The sequence below is a fragment of the Artibeus jamaicensis genome, unplaced genomic scaffold (genome assembly GCF_021234435.1).
Source record: "Artibeus jamaicensis isolate MK-2021 breed Jamaican fruit bat unplaced genomic scaffold, CSHL_Jam_final contig_463, whole genome shotgun sequence".
NCBI lineage: Eukaryota > Metazoa > Chordata > Mammalia > Chiroptera > Phyllostomidae > Artibeus > Artibeus jamaicensis.
In genome coordinates, this window is record NW_026521841.1 from 2,338,113 (window position 1) to 2,359,167 (window position 21,055).

The 21,055-nt window shown below is 35.2% G+C and overlaps 1 protein-coding gene across 3 annotated transcripts in view; it reads right to left on the reverse strand.

The window, feature by feature from the left end:
• The window catches only part of PTPN4 (protein tyrosine phosphatase non-receptor type 4), a 310,447-nt gene that overhangs the window by 61,942 nt on the left and 227,450 nt on the right, over positions 1–21,055 (reverse strand). For 2 of the 3 annotated variants that reach the window (XM_037146314.2, XM_037146329.2), the window contains exons 13-15: positions 11,663–11,731; positions 5,125–5,250; positions 2,019–2,177 (exon numbers count right to left, since the gene is read on the reverse strand). In XM_037146314.2, coding sequence (XP_037002209.2) covers positions 2,019–2,177; positions 5,125–5,250; positions 11,663–11,731 — 354 coding nt within the window. Of the gene's footprint in view, positions 1–2,018; positions 2,178–5,124; positions 5,251–8,760; positions 8,839–11,662; positions 11,732–21,055 lie in introns of all 3 variants that reach the window. The other variant, XM_053666547.1, reaches the window with a different exon arrangement.

Below are 21,055 nucleotides of genomic sequence, written 5' to 3' on the forward strand. Positions count from 1 at the left end.
CTGAACTATGCATCTCATTAAATGTTCACAGCAATTCTATGAGATGGATATTATCATCCTGTTTTTACAGTAGAGGAAATTGAGGCTTACAGAAGTAAAATAATTCACTCAAGGTCACCAAGTCAATTGGTGTAACCAAGTTTCAAAACCAGTCTGAGTTCAGAGCCTGTGCTCTTAACTCTGTGTTATAGTTGTATCTCAAAGGAAACAACTGCAAAAAGCAGGAGCAAAGTTATTTTATTTAAAGAATTTTAAAAATTAAATTAGCTCTAGTGATATTGGTTTATAAGATCATATAGGTTTCAGGTGTACATTTCTATGATACTTGATCTGTACATTGCATTGTATGCCCACCATCAAAAGTCAAATCATCTTCTGCCACCATATATTTGGTGTATTTTACCCTTTATGACCCTCCACCTTCTTCCTTCTGGTAATTGCCATACTGTTATCTGTTTATGAGTTTCAGTTTTATAAGTAAAGTTATTTTAAACCAGTTTCCAAACTTTTTGTAGCAGTGAACTCTTTTCTTCAAATAAAATGTTTCAAATAAAAAGCCAATTTATACAATAGACAAAAGCTAAGTAACTCTCTTACCTACCAGTATCTGAAGCTTCAACAGAATATAGGCAGACCTGTATTCTATCATTCCATTTTGGTTATAAGTGGTAATACTGTTATACTCTATATTCTAATAGAAACTACTTATATTTAAATGAACAGAATGTAAGATCAATAGAAACTGGGGCTCTAACAGCATCCATGTTTACTTTAATTATTAATATATTTCTAATTCAATGACTTTTAACATATTTAAAACCAACAATTTGCCTAAAATAATCCAAAGAGGGAATGGGAACCAGGGCTCAAAACAGTGTTCAAATTTTACTCAGATCAAAAAATTTTGTGGACCAATTACTATCTTTGTTAATTTTTGGATGCTTAAAAAGAGAAGGGGGAAGATGGGAATATATAGCTGACCCTTGAGCAATGTGGAGGGGTTAGGGCACTGACCCCTACACAGTTGAAAATCCACATATAACTTCTGACTCCCCCAAAAGTATAGCTGTCTCTTGGTATCTGCAGGGGAATTGTTCTAGGACTCCTATGAATACCAAAATTCACAAATAGTAAAGTCCCTTACGAAAAACAGTGTAAGAGCAATGCCTTTCATATCTGTAGACTCCCCCATGGATTGAAAATACTGTTTTCAGTATGGATCTCTAAGATATACTGACATTTTTCTAGAGCACCTATAATAACTGCTTTTCTGATGATTCTATCTACTTTTCCATCCACCTTTTGTTTAACCTTGATCATATGCACTATATCTTATACCCCTTTCTCCTCAACTAATGACTCTTCTTACCTATGTTTATCTTATAAAGTATAAGATAATATACTTTTTTCTAATTCTTGCACTGCATTTTTACTTGCATATGAGCTGCATTATGTAAGCCGATAAATCTAGACACTAGATATCAACATGAGAAATAAAGCATTTTGAACATTAAAGTGCTAAGATATAAATACTGAATTATGAAGTTTAATTTGTGTTTCAGCATATAATATGAGACAGGAAAGAATTTTAGAAATAGGGTGTTCATGCTTTCTATAACTTTTTTCAGTATGATGGTAGTCTTGCTATATAACATTTCCAACACTGTCTAGTCCTTTTATGGGTCCCCTCCTGAAAAATATTTAAAAAAACCCCCTCTACTCTTCACTACCTTACTGATTGACCACAATGAAACATTATCTACAGAAATATTTAAGTGTATCCACTAAAAGTTCAAGAACATATTGAGTCACAGAAATAAGAACATTGATGTCTTTTTGGTAGGGGGAGCACCAAGGATTCTCAGGGACAAATAAGCAGATTAACAAATATATAAACTTTTAAAACATGGCAAAAATTAATCTTGTATCAAATACTCTAATTTCCCAGAGTATTTCAAATAAAACAATTTGGGGTATTAGTACTTAGAAGAAAAAACTTAAATGGAAAAGGTTCTTACGGTGACGATTCCAAAATGATGCTATTAGCTTGCGTTGAAGATGGAGATCTGTGATTCACAAATACTTCACTTGGGGAAGTGTGAACCACATGGTCTACCAAATGACCAACTGAAGATGGTCGTAACCGGGTTCCCTCTTGTGTGAATGCAGAATTTCGACTATGCAAAGAGGAAGAAAGTCAAGTAAAAATGTGCTTTAATTCAATTTTTAAGATTGTCTTATTTACATGATTGCATCAAAAAGTGGTTGTTTATTTCTAAGACTAACCACCATCAACTACACAGAGTCTCTGACAATAATAGTGTGATATAAGCAGAAGGAACACTCAACAGGAAATCAAAATTTGAGCTATAGTCAACCATCTGCCACAAGGATTTTACCTATTCAGTCATCTATTACCTCTACCAACCTTAATGTTTCTAGGTTTTAGTTACTACAACATTGTGTCTTAATCAGCATTAATATAATAAAGGGGTAGAATAATTGATTGATAAATATCTACTGATCTGAATTCTTTTTTAAATTAAATTTATTGGGGTGACATTGGCTAATAAGATCATATAGGTTTTGTGTACACATATATTTTTTTATAGTCCTAATAAAATTTGATTGAGAACCAGTAGGTCAAATACTTTACAGAACATATAAACACATATGATCCCAGCCCTTTCCGATAAATGCCAATATAACATTGGGTGGGTTCCCTGAATACCTCAAACACTTTTGTTTTATACCTACACAGGAGAAACAGTTCTATAGCTTAGCAATACAGCAATGGGGTACTCTGATCTTTTAGGGGAAGCAGAAGAGGAATCAATTCAGTATGCATTTCTATGATCCATGATCTGTACATTGCATTGTGTGCCCACCATCCACAGTCATATTGTCTTGTCATCATGTTTTTGGCCCCATTTCCCTTTATTACCCTCTACCCCTTCCCTCTGATAACCACTATATTGTTTGTGTCTATGAGTTTCAATTTTATATCTCATATATGAGTAAAATCCTATGAATTTTAGCTTTTCCTGACTTATTTCCCTTGGCATGATACTCTTTTTTAATCCTTATAAATGTTTTAATTTATAGGACTTTCTTTAATTTCTAATACTGAATAACATAGTTCCATCCTCATAAGTGAGACATATGAATTAATTTTATTACTATTATTAATTATGCTAATTAACATTTGAGCATTATGTGCCAGGCATTGTTCAAAGCATCTTACAGATATAACCTCATAGTATTAAGACACTATTATTATAAATACAATTTTGTAGATAAAGAAAATAGGACAAAGAGCCCTGGTGGGTGTGGCTCAGTGGATTGAGGGCCAGCCTGTGAGGCAACAAAGAGGTCATTGCCTCCATTTCCAGTCAGGGCACATGCCTGGGTTGTGTGCCAGGTCAGGCTCCCAGTAGGGGGCACTCAAGAGGCAACCACACATTGATGTTTCTTTCCTTCCCTCCTTCCCTTCTCCTCTCTCTAAAAATAAATAAAAATAAAAAAGATACAATTTCCTCATTAAAAAAAAGAAAATGGCACAAATTGCTGAAAGTTTTAATGCACTGTGACTCCAAGGGCCATGCTCTTAATCACTACAATATACTGTCTCTTTAAAATTTAGAAATAGACCCTGGCTGGTGTAGCTCAGTGGATTGAGCGCGGGCCTGCGAACCAGACAATCGCAGTTCGAATCCCAGTCAGGGCACATACCAGGGTTGCAGGCCAGTTCCCTGCAGGCCAGTTCCCAGCAGGGGACGCACAAAAGGCAACCATACATTGATGTTTCTCTCCCTCTCTCCTTCCCTTCCCCTCTAAAGATAAATAAAAATTTAAAAAATGAAAAAATATTTAAAAAAAAAATAAAAATAAAATTTAGAAATAAACAATTTTTTCAGATGATAACTAACTGTTTCATTAATCAGAGCTACTACTAATTAGTTAATTCAATCATCTGGTTTAAATTCTTGTTCCTGGTAACAAATGGAAAAATGGCTGGCTAGAAAGGGACCAGAAAAAGAAATTTCTGGATTTTCTTTAAACAAGTTAATCAGTCCTTGAATACAGGCAGTCTCTTAAAGAAAGATGATTTAGCAACATGCAGTTAACAAGACAGAAACTTTTTAGTCTATTTTTTTCTAGTAGTAAGGAAGACATCAAGGTATTAGGTATCCTTCTGTGAATCAAACTTTTTATGTATACTTTACTTCCAATATGGCAGAAATTTATTCTCTGGCTGACAAACACCCATCAGAATACAACTTCAATTTAGTGCTCATTTATTGGACATTAATGTGTATAAACTATTTTTTAAAAAGACTCCTTCAAATATTGTATTCCATACCAAAATTCAAATATTTCTATACCAATTTATGGGTTAACAAGGTCTGACAATATGCTGACTTACATTTGTTAATTATCAGATTAATTATGTACATATTAACAATACATTTGAAAACATAAAATTAACATCTTTGGCTAGTACAAATGGATCTTATTATTATCTATACCAAAGTGCACAGCTTTTGTGAGAAATCCTAGAGTGAAGTACATATAGAATAAGTGCTGAATAACACACTGCTTGTTAACACAGCTACAGCTAAGCTTGTGGGAACTAACGTTTGAAATCTGTTTTACTAGACCACAGAAAATGGCAGAGCAGTCGTTGGGGTAGGAACTTAAGTAAGAGAATCATAATCACTTAAGAATTTTCAGAAAATATATGCTCTTTTAGAAATTCTGTTGGAGATCCACATGGAAAAGGGTTATGTCAACAACAACCATATTCCTAGATTTTAACTCTAGTAACAAATCTTGATTTATTGGCTAGGGACTCTTACTTTGAAAGTCAACTGTGAAAGAAAGTGAGCATCTTCCCTGAATGTTTTTTCTACTACTCATTTGCTAAAGCTTTTCCATGCCACTTATGCAATGAGCTGTAGGCTCAGAGGAGAGCTAAGAAAAAACAACGATCTGGAGCAACAAAAATTGTAACTAACCAAAGATTTAAATTAAAAAGATTTATGTAGTTTGATCTTCAAACAATAAACATATACAAGAAATTTAGAAACGAGCCAAGTGTACACCTGATGTGAGTCTACTTACTGATTAGGAGTTCCAGGTGGAGATCGTGATGGAAGGCTCTGTGTTTCTAACCTGTCATCAGATACTGAATTTTTGCTTACTACTTCCCAATCCATTAATTTCTGTGCCAAGGGCTTACTTGGGGACCTAAAGAAATAATTTAACATGTAAAAATTTTAATTTTATACACCAAAGCTAGGGACCAAATCTTAGAATTTGTATTAATACATTATATTCTAAATGAGTAAATGTAAAGAGTTTACTTATAAGAAATTAGTGCATTCACTAATAGCCTCTAAGAGGCTATTTACCAAATAATTCCCTAAGAAAGTAAATCTGTTTTACATGAAGGAAGAAAAGATAAGCTAGACAAAGTAGGAGAATGGGAAAGAGAAAAAGAGAAGAAATAAAAAATTGAGAAAGAAAAACACAAGGGAACAGATGGCTACCAAAAGTTTTCTCGAATATTGTCAATATTGAAGATATTGTCTATTCCTATTCCGGAATCTCTGTAACTCTACCTTATCTCGGATGTATTAATTCCTAGTGTATTATCTCCTGAATGTCCTTAAATCTAAACCCTATGCCTCTGCCTCAGTGAGAATAGGACAAAATGATAATCATATATACTATATTTTATTTGTAATATTTTTCTTTTTATTTGTAGTAGGCAAGTGGATATTTTCCTTTTCTTTTTCTTTTTAAAAAACACATTTGGAAGGTTAACTATTCTGTTCTATGGAGGGGAGTAAAAGAATATGTTTTGCTATTTATTTACGTATTGTCATCTATAATAGTGATAAAGATGAGAGCACTAAGTGACCTTTTCAGAGAAGATACTGATCTATGCAGAGATTAAATACCCTTAGAATTTTAGGCAAGTTAACAATGAAAGTGTTTTTTACATGTAAAATCAGAAAGTGGCCAAAATTCATGGAAAACATATGACATCTATTTAATAAGGAGGCTAATGTTATAAATTAAGCTACTTATATAAAACACATAAGTCATATTGTAAACTGACAGTTTTATATTTGAGTAATAAATTCACTGAAGAACATAGAAAAAGACTGGACCAAAGAGCATAGTAACAATTATGAAGAATATGCAATAAAATTTATTTATAAATTAGGAAGCATTAAAATAATGATGGATAGGTACCCTAAATTCTAGTGTTGACCTTCCAATTAAACAAATAACTTGAGTTTCTACATCTAAATGTCTACATTAGTAGTACAATATGTAATATTAAGGTCCTTCCCCACCTCCCAAATTTTATAATATACAAGTATCTAAGTTTTCAGTGAGTGATTCAGTCCATTAATTTTACTAACCCACAAGTAACTTAAATTACTTATTAATCCAAACCACACAAGTGCCTATCAGTTCATATATTTATAGCCAAAAGCCTTTTTAGTTTGGCCAAATGACATCTTAATTTAAGAACATTTAACATTGCTAGGAGATGTAAATGTTATTGATTTAAAAAAGGATGTTGACTCAGATTTCATTCTGCATAAGTAAATTTAAAGTTATTAAAGCATGAACATTTCCAGTTATCATGAGTTTAAATTTTAGAATTTTCTAATTTGAACATAACTCAAGACATCATTTAGTCTAATACTTTCATAGTGCAATGCAAATATTCCTTTCAGTTACAATAAAAAAGAAAAGTATATTATCTCATGTGTTAGGTGTTTAAAACAAAGTACAAAATTTTAGAAGAAACCTTAGCATTTGTGGCTCTTTATTAATGCTAACTCTTAATGTTAATAAAACTATTCATTCTCACTACCAACTATAGTCAGGAGATCAACTACTTTCATTTTCTAAGACAGAAAAAATGTGATGTGAAGGAGGAAAAAATCCAGTTATACTCACCTAGAATGAAGCATCAGAACACTTTGCTGTTGTTAATACACTAAACATGGTTGTAAATGCTTTGCATTTAAAACTAAATTTCAGGTGTTTGATTTTATTAACAGTTTTAACCTCAGAGACGCACCCACTCAAACTTGCTGTCTATGTTTCCTGTTGAGTGTGGAAATTTCAGAGAAAAAAATACCACACTTCATCAGTATGTTTGCAATGTGGTAAATTTATTTTCTGACCATGGCGCCTTATTTTTCTGTTGCATGGGAACATTCTTTTGCTTTCTTCTTAAATATATGACAATTGAAAAAGTGTGAAAGCAATTCGAAGAGTAGATACATAAAAAATTAAGTAAGTAACATTTATTATTGCTAAAGAAAACCTTACATGAAAAGTTTAAGGAGAAATCTGTTCTATTTTTATTGCCAACTAAAATTCCATGAAGTGGACAAGAACGCTAGAATTCACTAACACTTTAACAGAGCAAGTTAATTTAATAATTGCTAAAATAACTTGAGTATTAAGACAGATATACATCAGATCATCCCAACCAGATTCTGATATGTTATAAAATCCACCCCAGAAAAGCTTAATCTTTCAGAGTTAGCAGGATCACTAAAACAGTACTATTAAAACCTTGTCCAGGTGATAATTTACTATTTCTAGGAGGATTCAGACAATTCTGGCATGACAAAAGAAATAGGATAGCTATTTGGGACTTATGGTATTAGAATTTTAGCTTTACTATTTATTGACTAATGCATATCAGTTTTATGAAATCACCTATTAAACAATTTCACAGTTTAACAATGCATATGTAAAATGAAGAACTAAGATAAAGGTGTAACTATATGCATATTTCTCAAAATCTGATATGATTAAAATATTAAAACATTAGGATATCATACTACAGTAGAACTAGTTAACAAATCATGTTCAGTATTTTATAAATATCAAGCAAGAAAAAGAATAACGTCTTAGTATTTTGTTATGGTGTGGTCTTAAGAGAAAAGAATAAAAAAGCATTTACTTTGATTTTAATAAGTCTGAAAGGAGTGTTTAAAATGTATTTGTCCTAGCTCTTATTAAATTAAAACAACAAAGTTGATGGGAAGTAAACTCTTTCTCAAGAGTAATTCCAAGGAAAACAATTTCAAATTAACATTTCCCTGTACACTTTACCTTTGTATACAGGTCCTTAGTACTTTCTAACTGGAAAGCATATTTAAGCAAGCATATTTAAGCATATTTAAGACTGTAAAAGGGAGGATTTTGAATAATTTCAGTAGCCATGTTTATTAAAGTAGGCATCTCTGTGTTCTTTCTTTTTTTCTCCTTTATATTATAGCCACTAATATAACACCAATATTTATATTTAATAACCAAGCCACTACTATAATAATATTTATATTTAATATAATATGTCCCTCACAAATCTAAAAATAAAAAATATAAATCAAAACTTTAAAAAACAAATGCTGAGATAAATTACATCATTATAATTCAAGTAAACTTATCACAGCAACAATGCTATAGCTCTGACCAGCTAAATTAATCTATATTAAGTGCTTTTTATGGGTGGTATTCCTGCTGGATGGATTACTCATAGACAAATAAGATGAGGATAAGCCAGGAATAAGTTTAAAAATGCAAGTAAATTTTATTATTCAAACACATACAAATCAGGTTTTAATGATTTTTTTTTGTTTCAAATGTTCTTGCTCCAAGGAATTTATAATATTACTTTAAGTTTACTTTTATAAGAATTCAGGGCATAGTACTCACAAAGCCTTGGATAGTCTTAGCAATGATTTGGACTCCAGAAACAAGGGATTTGCAGGGTAAAAAATTCTAAACTTGTATCTACAGTTTAGGATAAAAAATTTAACTGTTTAAATATTTACTGACATTATAAATGACTATAGACTTTTCAACATCTAAGAAAATGCCTATGATGTTATAAATATAACCAACAAAAGTATAAAACAATTCTTAAAGCAAATAAAATACACAAATACATACATAAAATCTCTGCGAGTACATGCATGGTAAAATCTTGACCACAAAATATCAAATTAAAAAAAAATGACCAATGGGGGGTGTCATAATTATTGTGTGATCTGGCATTGTTGGAATTTAAAAAAAATAATGAATTATCACTTAACGAAAAGAAAGGAGAAAGCAATTTGCACTTTTGGATGAAAGAAAAAAATTCCTTTCATGTCAAACACAAAGCAGGAATGTCTATGGAGAAAGTAAAATTAAAAGCGAATTTGCTAGTTCTCCTTTATTAAAATTCTCAGGCCTCCAATGGCAGTAGATACCAACTACATAAAATTTTTAATATAAGAAATTACTCTCATTAAGCCATTTTCACTGAAAACACATCAGTTCATTTAAAGAAAACATCTACCATATCCCACATATTTTTATAGGAGCTGTATCTATTGCACAGAATAAAATAAACCCCTGCCCTCACACAGCTTACATTCTAGTGGGAAAGAAAGACAATAAACGAGATCATCTCTCATATCCCTGGATGGGAAAGGAGTCAAGCATTTATCTAAGTCATGCACAACAGCAAAACTATTCCATAGAAGTTAAAAGTATGGCTAAGAACCTGAAGTGCCTGGATTAAAATTTTGGCTAAGTCCCTTACTATTTATATAATCTCAGGATAATTATTAAAACTTGCTGTGCTCAGTTTTTTTCCTTTATAATGGAATTACAGGGATTATGAATTAATATAAAAATTGCCTGGCATTGGTAAGTACAAAATAAATGTTAGTCATTATAGATTAATTGTTCAACCTCTTTCTACTCATATCCCCATACAGTTGATTCCATCACAGAAGCCACAGTGACCTCCCAATCCCCAACATTTTTATTATGGAACATTTAAAACATAAACATAAGTAGAGAGAATAGTTTAATAAACCCTATGTATTCAGAAATCAGGTGCCACAATTATCATCATGGTCAATCTTGTTTCATCTCTACCACTTACTCTAACTCTCTCTCCCCAATTATTTTGAAGCAAACCCTAAAAATCATATATTTGTAAATACTTCAGTTTATTACTCTACTAGATATTTAAAATGCAAATCTGTTTATATCCCTTCCATGCTTTCAGCCTTCACTGGCTTCCACTTAAAATCTAAAATCCTTCCATTTCCAGCATGGGATCATACAGGTTCTGGATGCTGCCTACCTCTCAAACACCTCCTCTACCCCTGTTGTGCTCACTCTGGGCCATTATTGGCCTACTCTTCCTGAAACATGAGGCTCCAGTTTCCATAGCCTTTACAGGCTCAATCTTTTACTTACATTAGACATCTGTAGCACCAATCAGAATTTAAACTCCATGGGAGTAAGATGTGTTTTGTTATATACTATATTCTAGGGCCTGAAACAATGCTCAGCAGAGTAGGTCTTCAACAAGAATTTGCAGTCACTGATTTGGTCCCTCTCCCTCTTCTGGAGCTCTGATTCTGAATATTTAATCATCTACTGGGTAATCCTATTAAGGGTGTTGCTCAGGCATATCAAACTAGACCTGTGTCAATGTAACACCTTCTTTCGTTACAAATTTATTCTCCCTCCTGTATCCCATCTGTTGTATGTCACTTAAATCTGAGTCTTTCCAGATACTACTGTTGCTAACACATCTCTAATTGGTTTCTGTTAGTTCTACTTAAAAAATGTTCCTCAAGTTTGATTCTATTCTTCCTTTCATTGCCAATGTTTTAGTTCAGGCTTTCATTAATTTCACTTGGACTACTACAGTAACCTGGTTTCTGCATACTCAGTCTTTACTTCTAATTTATTGTCTATTCTTGCTCATAAAACTGTTTTCTAAAACATAAATTTGATGATGTCACTTCACTTGTTAAAAGTAAATTGGCCATTAACAGATCCTTAAAAAGTGAGATAACTAAATGGCACCCAATTAAAGAGCGACTTACTTATTAACAATATGATTTAAAAATATATGGAGCCTTGTCCAGGTTGCTCAGGTGGTTGCACCTTGATTCCCAGTAGGGGTGTGGAGAGGAAGCCATGGATCGATCGATCTTTCTTTCTCTCTCTAATCAATAAATGTATCTTTGGATGAGGATTAAAAATATATATATTGAAATGGCTAGATAAAATATAAAAATAAATCATAATGCTTCTCAAAATGTTTTGAAAAGGGTAATAAACCATACAACAAAATGCTAGATTAATATATAATGCCTGCCCAGCTGGTGTAGCTCATTGGATTGAACGCAGGCCTGTGAGCCAAAGTGTTGCTGGTTCGATTCCCAGTTGGGACACATGCCTGGGTTGTAGGCCAGGTCCCTGGTGAGGGGCGTGCAAGAGGCAACCACACACTGATGTTTCTCTCCCTCTCTTTCTCTGACCCTTCCCCTCTCTATAAACAAACAAACAAATAAAATCTTTAAAAAATATATAATGCTTGATTTAGCTTAGCCAGAGATACAGTGCTTGGCACAGGGTTAATCTAGCTCATGTAAAAAAATATGAATGAATAAACTAGACAAACCACTTCATTATTCCCTCAACATAATTTGTTGTTTAATTAAGGAAAGATTATGTGATAATTCTATAATCATATCTGTAAAAAGAATTTTTGGTAATTTTATTATTTCTTTAAAAAATAAACACTGAAATAGAAGTGGCTTACCTTGCAAAGACCCTGTCTTTATTTGCCTTTTCTTTGCCATACTGAACTGACTGCACTTCAGTTCTCCCACTGAAATACAAAAATATGTCCAATAATAAAATATTAAAGAAAAATTGATAATAACACACAACATGATTATATTACAATTTCATAAGAGACAAGGTATTTCTAGCAGAGAAAAGGGAACGGAGGATAGGAAGACTGGACTACATTCCAGTTCTACCTGAACAGATAAAGCTTAATTACAGTTTTTCCATTAATCAACAAAGATGTGTTCCATAGGCACTTCATTTTCAGATACCTCTTTATTTGAGAATAAATGTGAGAGAGATAATTTTGCATGAGAGAATTCCTTCTCTGCTATGCCTTGGAAAAGCACGCCCTCTAGACGGCCAGACAAAGGTTGTTGTCTCAGCTCCTCTACCCCCTGCCTTCACCCTACAGGTCTGTGATTTAGCTAGCATCTCCACTACTACTTAATGAAGGATCTAAACACAGGCAACTTAAGAACAGCTCTTTCCTTAGGCAAGTTTCTCCACTTTGTTTACTGGCAATGGTCATTGACATAAATATTGGTTATATCCTCAAATCCTTCCATGGGATTTGAGGCAATCCTTCCACAGGCATTTCAAGATTTTTATGGATAGGAAAAAACTAAGGACAGAAATATGGCTGGGAGTTAGGTACCATAGGGAATTGTCTTGAAGCTGATTTGTCTAGCACGCACACTGTTTATGCATGGGACTGATCATCCTTTGTGGTACACTAATAGTATGGTACACTAATGTTTTCAGACCCAATTTGTTCATTAAAAACTTGATTCTCAGAGAATTTGGTACCTGACACATTATATTAATGGACATAAATGTTTAGTATAGCAAATATAAACATTTACATATATAAATATCTAGTACACATTAAAATCAGTCATATAAGATTCCAAAGCTGAGCAAACAATTTTAAGATAATCTTTCATGGATAAGTATAGATAAATATGAACAGAATAGCATGTCTGTTGAAGCTTTAATGGCAAAGTCATAAATATTACTATGACTTTCAAATTTAGATAAATTGAAGTTTCTTAAGAAATTATGTGTCCTTTAACAAGAATAAACTATACTTGTAATTGCGAAAAGGTATCAAATTAAGATTAATCACTGTTTTGTATTTCCACGTTAGAAGAAATTTCAATTCTCTGGATATTTTGGAAGAGAGATAATAAAGGCATATGTATGAGGAAGTTGGTGGAAGATGTATTAAATCCTCTGATATCCTGAATTCCATGTCTTGGTTAAAACTGTACTTCAACATTTTAAGTCATACAATAGCTCTGGTATTCCCAACCATTGTTTATTATGAGGGGAAAAAACCATTCACTTAATGCATACCCTTCAGGAATAAGACAATGTCCAGATAAAAATTTGTTATACTGCTTTCCCCACTTCATTTACATAGTTAATCATTTTTTAAATAAATTTTATTGTTATTACAGTTGTCCCATTTCCCCACTTCATTCCCCTCCATCCTGCACACCCTCTCCCTCCTACATCTCCCCCTTTCATAAGTTCTTTAGCTTCTACATTTCCCATACTATTCTTGCCCTCCCCGTCTATTTTCTGCCTGCCATCTATGCTACTTATTCTCTGTACCATTGCCCCCTCTCTTTCTCCCACTTCCCTGTTGCTAACCCTCCACATGATCTCCATTTCCATGGTTCTGTTCCTGTTCTAGTTGTTTCCTTGGTGTCTTTTTGTTTTAGGTGTAGTTGTTAGCAATTGTGAGTTTGATGTTGTTTTAGTATACATGTTTTTTATCTTCTTTTTCTTAGATAAGTCCCTCTAACATTTCATAAAATAAGGGGTTGATGATGATGAACTCCTTGAATTTGACCTTATCTGAGAAGCACTTTATCTGCCCTTACATTCATTCTAAATGAAAGCTTTGCTGGACAGAGCAATCTTGGATGTAGGTCTTTGGATTTCATGACTTGGAATACTTCTTTCCAGACCCTTCAGGCTGTAAGGTCTCTCTTGAGAAATCAGTTGACAGTCTTAGGGGAACTCCTTTGTAGGTTACTGTCTCCTTATCTCTTGCTGCTTCTAGGATTCTCTCATTTTTATCTTGGCTAATGTAATTATCATGTGCTTTGGTGTATTCCTCTTTGGGTCCAACTTGTTTGGAACTCTCTGAGCTTCCTGGATTTCCTGGAAGTCTATTTCCTTTGCCAGATTGGGGAAGTTCTCCTTTATTATTTGTTCAAATAAGTTTTCCACTTGTTGCTATTCCTCTTCCCCTTCTGGTACTCCTATAATTCGGATGTTGGAACATTTAAAGATGTCCTGGAGGTTCCTAAGCCTCTCCTCATTTTTTCTGAATTCTTGTTTCTTCATTTTTTTTGTTTGGTCATTTTTTTTCTTCCTTCTGGTCCACTCCCTTGATTTGAGTCCCAGTTTCCTTTCCATCACTATTGGTTTCCTGTGCATTTCTCTTCATTTCAATTAGTTTAGCCTTCATTTGTTCCTCTAATTTGTGACTAAAATCAACCAGTTCTGTGAGCATCCTGATCAGTACTGTTTTGAACTGTGCAACTGATAGGTTGGCTATCTCTTGGTCACTTAGAAGTATTGGCTCTGGGGCTTTGAGCTACTCTTCTTGAGCCATAATGTTTTGGTCTGTTAGCACCTGTTACTAGTGAGGGGCGGAGCCTTAGGTGTTCACCAGGGCTGGGTGACCCAGTTGGCTGGGTTGTGACACTGTTTGTGGGGGCAGGGTCAGGGAGGGAAAAAGATGGCACTTTGCTCCTCTCTCTGTTGCACCTCAGTCTCTTCTGCCACTTCCCCCAAGTAAACTGGGCCTTTCTGATGCTGATTCTCGTGTGGGTGGGCTTGTGTGCATTCTAGGACAGTGTGGGTTTCTCCAATGAACTTTCCTGTGAGGGTGGGAGTCTCTCCTTGCGCCTCAACCCCCACAAGTGTTTTCAGTTGGTGTTTTGAGACTTTATTGCCTGGCACTAGGACCCTGGGTTGCGTGATCTGTCTCACTCCCCAGTAATCTGCGTGGGAATGTGGGACCACTGCATGGTCAGCCAGCCACCTTGTGCACAGTGCCCCTCTTCTCAATCGCCATCTCGCTGGGTCTGCCAGCCACCACCTTGTGTGCCCAGGGTGCCTTGCACGTCTGGTGTCATCGCTTCCTGTGCCTCGACCCGTCTCCTCTCTGCCGCCCGACTGTGCCCTGCCTACTGGTCTGGATGAATGTGACTATTTTAATTCCTTGGCTGTCGGACTTTCATACAGTTTAATTTTCTTTCACTTTTGCTTGTTACTTTGTTTCTGAATTGTTGTTGTCCTTATTTTGGTTGTTCGAGGAGGCACAGTGTGTCTACCTACACCTCCACCTTAGCCGGAAGTCTTCTACTTAATCATTTTGATAATTAAAAAGTGCTTTGGTAATGTTCTTAAAGTTCTTCAGGACTACATATATGAAACTTAAACTTTTACGACTATAAAATAGTTGTATTTTACAACTTTAACTATAAAATATATGGTTAATATATACCACTAATTTAATGTTAACAGAATTGTCATAGGCATCAATCTAGTCCTTCTGTGTTCTAAGTTTTATAGAAGGCTAAAGCCAACAAACTATTTTCTAGGTTCCTTTGCAAGTTGGCTTTCAGTTAGGTTCTGCTTTTCATCTGGTGGGAGATTAGAAAGCAGACCAAGTCAAAAGCAGAAGACTGGCAGATGATGGTAGCTGCCTAACAATATTGGGGATAGAATTCAGGGATAAACAGCACCTTGTAGATGGTACCATTCCATATCAAAGCAGCACATTTGTGGCAGCTACAGAACTGACTGTAAGAGTGGCTCTAAGAATGTAGTAACTAGTGAAGGCTTGTGGACTACAGCAGAAGCTTTTGATCCTTAGGCATTATCCTTTCTTCCTATTTACTTCTCCAAACCTATCCTCCTCCATTTTGCTTCTTCAGCCTAACACCTGTGTAATAAAGTCCCTCAATTAATTGCTCTTATTTGAAAACTCAAAACAGCTGTTTCTCTGATAAGTGATTCTCCACTGAAGTGTATTCAAATAGGATACTATTACTCAAAAGGCTGAATTAACAAGTTGAATTTCATAAAGATAATATTAAAATATGAGGGAACATTTTAAGATTTATATTTGATATTATCCATATTTTTCTTTAGGGGTTCAAGATTATTATTACTTATTTTTCAATTACAGCTTATGCTCAGTATTATTTTGTATTATTTTGTACAATTTATGCTCAGTATTAGTTTCAGGTGTATAGTACAGTAGATAGACATTCATATACTTTACAAAGTGGTCCCTCCTCGATATTTCAAGTATCTACCTAGCACTGTACAATACAGTTATTAAAATATTATTGACTATATCCCCTATGGTATACTTTGAATCTCTGTGACTATTTCATGACTACCAGTTTGTACTTAATTCCTTCACCCTTTTCACCCAGCACACCCAACACCTTTCCCACCTGGCAACCATCAGGCTGTTCTCTATATCTATAAGTCTGTTTCCAATTTGTTCATTTATTTGGCTCTTCAGATTCTACATATAAATGAAATCATATGGTATCTTTCTTTGACTTATTTAACTTAGCATAATACTCTCTAGGTCCACCCACACTGTTGCAAAATGGCAAGACTTCATTCTTTTTTATGGCCAAGTAATATTCCATCACACACAGACACAGCCATCACTTTTTTAATCTACTCATCTATTGATGGACACTTGGGTTGCTTCTATACATTGGCTACTATAAATAATGCTGCATAGGAGTACATATAATTTGTACAATGAACATAGGGGTACACATAATTTTTCAAGTTAGTATTTGGGGTTTCTTCAGATAAATTCCCAGCAGTGAAATTGCTGGGTATTAAGTTCTATTTTTAAATTTTTAAAAGAACTTCCACATTATTTTCTATAATTGCTGCACCAATGTGAATCCCCACCAACAGTGCATGAGGGTTTCCTTTTCTCCACATCTTTGTTAACACTTGTTTGTTGACTTACTTATTTACTTTTTAAAAACCTCATCCAAGGATGTGTTTATTGATTTTAGATAGGAGGGAGAAAGAAACATCAATGTGAGAAACGTCAGTCAGTTGCCTCTCATAAATGTCCCAACAGGAGATCAAATCTACAACCTAGGTATGTGCCCTGATAGGAATCAAACCAGTAACCCTTTGATGTACAGGACGATGCTCCAATCCAATGAGTCACCTGACCAGGGCCTTTGTTGATTAATGATAGCCATTTTGACAGGTATAAGGTGGTATCTCGGTGTAATTTTATTTTCTATTTACCTGATGACTAGTGACTTTGAGCATCTTTTCACAGTCTATTGTCCATCTGTATGTTGTCTTTGGAGCAGTGTCTATTCAGGTCCTCTGCTCATACTTTCTAATTTTTAGTATGGATTTTATAGAGAAGCAAAGCAGGGAGAGAAAAAGAGGAACAGAAACACTGATGTGAGAAATACTGTTTGCCTTCCTTCTGAACCTGCAACCCAAGCATGTGCCCTGACTGGGACTTGAACCAGTAGCCTTACGCTTTGAGTACAATGCCCAACTGGGCCACACTGGTCAGGGAACCTCTGCTCATTTTAAAAATTGGATCGTTTTCGAACTTCTGGCCAAGATGGAGGCATAGGTAGATACACCATGCCTCCTTGCACAACCAAAAGAAAGACGACAACAAATCTGAAAACGAAAAATAACTAGAATTGCCAAAAAATCAAACTACAACCAAGGAGTTAAAGAAAAGACATTCATTTAGACTGGTAGAAGGGGTGGAGACGGCATGCCGAATTGAAGAGGACAAACCACAACATGATAGCTGTGTGGGACCAGGTAGGTCCCACATCTGCATGTAGATAAAACAGAAGGAACAACTGCGGACTGAGACGGACCACACAACCCAGGGTTCTGGTGCAGGGAAATAGAACTGCAAAACCACTGGCTATAAAAACGGTGGGGGTTATGGTGGCGGTAGAAACTCCCAGCCTCACAGGAAAGTTTGTTGGAGACCCAGGATCCTAGAACAAACCCACTCAGCTGGGAATCAGCACCAGAAGGGCCCTATTTGCTTTTGGGTAGTGAGGGAAGTGACTGAAAGCCGGCCAAGAGCCCAGCCAGCGGCCTAGTTCCCTCTTGGACTCCTCCCCCCCACACAGAGCCACACTGCAGTGACATGGGTTGCTCCACACTGGCAAATACCTTAAGGCTCCACTCCTTACAATGTAACCAGTGCAATGAGACAAAAAAAATATGCCCAAATGAAAGAAGAGATCAAAGATCCAAAAACAGAACAAAGCAATGAAGAGATAGCCAACCTATAAGATGTAAAATTTAAAAAAAAACAACTGATAATCAGGAGGGTCACAGAATCAATTGTGCTTGCTTGCAAAATGAAGGAAGAAATGAAGGAAGGGTACAAAAGTGAAATAAAGGAAAATGTACAGGAAAGCAACAGTAAAGAGCAGGCATCCTGGATTCAAATCAGTGGTCTGGAGCAGAAGGAATAAACATTCAACCAGAACAGAATGAACAAACAAGAACTCAGAAAAAATGAGGAGAGGCTTAGGAACCTCAGGGACAACTTTCAAAGTTCCAACATCTGAATCATAGGGGTACCAGAGGGTGAAGAGGAAGAGCAAGAAACTGAAATCTTATTTGAAAAAATAACGGAGAACTTCCCTAATCTGGTAAAGGAAACAGACTAGTAGGAAATCCAGGAAGCTCAGAGAGTCCAACAGAAGTTGGGCTCAAGGAAGCATACACCAAGGCACATCATAATTACACTACCCCAGAGTAAAAAAAGATAAGGAGAGAATCTTAAAAGTGGCAAGAAGAATGAATAGTTACTTACAAAGGAGTTCCCATGAGACTAGCAGCTGACTTCTCAACAGAAACTTTGTGAGCAAGAAGGGTCTGGAAAGAAGTATTCAAAGTCATGAAAGGCAAGGAACATATATCCAATTATATGGATAGATTACTCTATCCAGCAAAGGTATCATTTAGAATGGAAAGGCAAATAAAGTGCTTCCCTGATAAAGTCAAGTTACAAAAGTTCATCATCACCAAGCCCTTATCACATGAAATGTTAAAGGAACTTATCTAACAAAAAAGATGATAAAAAATATGAATGGTATGCCCTGGCTGGTGTGGCTCTGTAGACTGAGTGCTGGCCTGTGAACCAAAGGGTGGCTAGTTTGATTCCCAGTCAGGGCACATGCTTGGGTTGCAGGCCAGGTCCTCATCTGGAGGTATGCAAGAAACAAGTGATCAATGTATCTCACACACAGATCTTTCTCTCCCTCTCTTTTTCCCTCCCTTCCCCTCTAAAAATAAATCTTAAAAAAAGAGAGAAAAAAAGAAAACATTTTAAGTGCAAAAATATTTCAAAAGACATACACAAAAAAGAAAAGATAATTTTTAAAAAGTAGGAGGATTAGTACTACTGAATTTTAGACTTATAATAAGTCCAGCCCTGACAGGTGTGTCTCATCAGGGCTGGACTTATCCTTTCGGTTAGACCTCATTCTACAAAGCAAGAGGTCGTTAGTTCAATTTCCTAGTCAGGGCAAATGCCTGGGTTGTGGGTTTGGTCCTGGCCAGGGCTTGCTGATCTCCTGCAATGATGTTTTTCTCCCTCTCTTCCCCTCTCTCTAAAAACAAATAAATAAAATCTTAAAAAAAAAAACAAAAAACAACTAAGGGAGGACCCAAAACCAGAATTTATTTATAAAAAATCATGTATTTATTCTTACATGTTTAAATTTTAGGCACCTTCAAAATACTCTCCATTTAATGCAATGCACCTATTGAGATGCTTTTTTCCACGGCTCAAAACAGTTTTTGAACATGGATTGATGCCTTCTAGTGCTTCTGCCATTTTTTATTTCACTTCTTCCACATCAGGAAAATGTTTCCCTTTGAGGACTTTTTTTCATCCGGGGAAACAGGAAAAGGTCGTTCAGGATGAGACTGGGTGAACAGGAAGAGTGGGGCATGTGGGTCATGCCATTTTTGGTCAAAAACTGTTGGAACACTCAGCGTGGTGTGGGTAGGTGTACTCATAAATCACCCATCATGAAACAGGCCAACACACTGAAAGAGTCTTCAAAAAAAAAATTCACTGAAGTCAAATGCAGCCTCTCACAACAACTCCAGCTGGTACACTAATACAGATGGGTTCTTAGAACACTCACCTTACAGGGGAGGCCTGTACTACAAGGGGTCTGCCTTTCAGAACATAATTCTACTTTTTGGGTGGTTCTCCTTGTATCATAAGTCAAGAAGTAAGTTCACACAAATATGAGCAACTGATTTTCAACAAAGGTGCAAAGGCAATTCAGTGGAAAAAAGGGTAATCTTTTCAAAAAATTGTGCTGTAACAACTGGATAGCATATGCAAAAGAAAACCACAAAACAAAAACTAAACTTAAACCCAAATAAATATCAATCCATACTTCACACCATATACAAAAATTATTTCCAAATGAATCACAACCTAAATATTAAGAGGTAAGACCTGACTGGGTAGCTCGGTTTGTTGGAGTGTCATCCATAACACCAAAAGGTTGCAGGTTCGATAGATGGTCAGGGCACATACCTAGGTTTCAGGTTCAGTCCCTGGTTGGGGTGTGTACAGGAGGCAACCAATTCATGTTTCTCTCTCACATCGATGTTTCTCTGTTTCTCTCTGTCTCTCTCCCTTCCTCTCTAAAAGTAATAAACATATCCTCAGTTGAGGATTTAAAAAATATCCAAGTAGTTAATGAATGAATGAATGAATGAATGAATGAATATATGTATGTATGTATGTATGTATGTATATTAACCCTGTGGAGGTTGTGGTACAAAAAATTACAGCATAGGTCACGTGTATCCGAGACACACATTGATAACTAGTATGTGCTGAAATACAAAAAAATTTAAAACCATGTGTTATAAACAAACTGATGCCTTAAATGTTATGGCTTAACATTAGTCATGTACAAGTGCACAGCTAGTCATAACCTTGAATTTATGCACCCGATATATGTAAGAAATATTACATATATTTCAACAATATTTAAGAAAAGAGTTTATATCTCTCAGATCAGCCATGACCTCCACAGGTTAAGAGCTAAAACTACACAACTCAGAGAAGAAAATTTCTTCAGAGAAGAAAACAGGAATAAATCTTTGTGACTTGGGATTAGACAAAGATGTTTTTAGATATGAAAGCCCCCCAAAACACCAGATTCATAAAATAACAAATAGGCAAATTGAACTTCATCAAGAGTATATGCTCGACAGGGCACATTAGCAAAATGAAAAGATAACAACAGGTATTGGT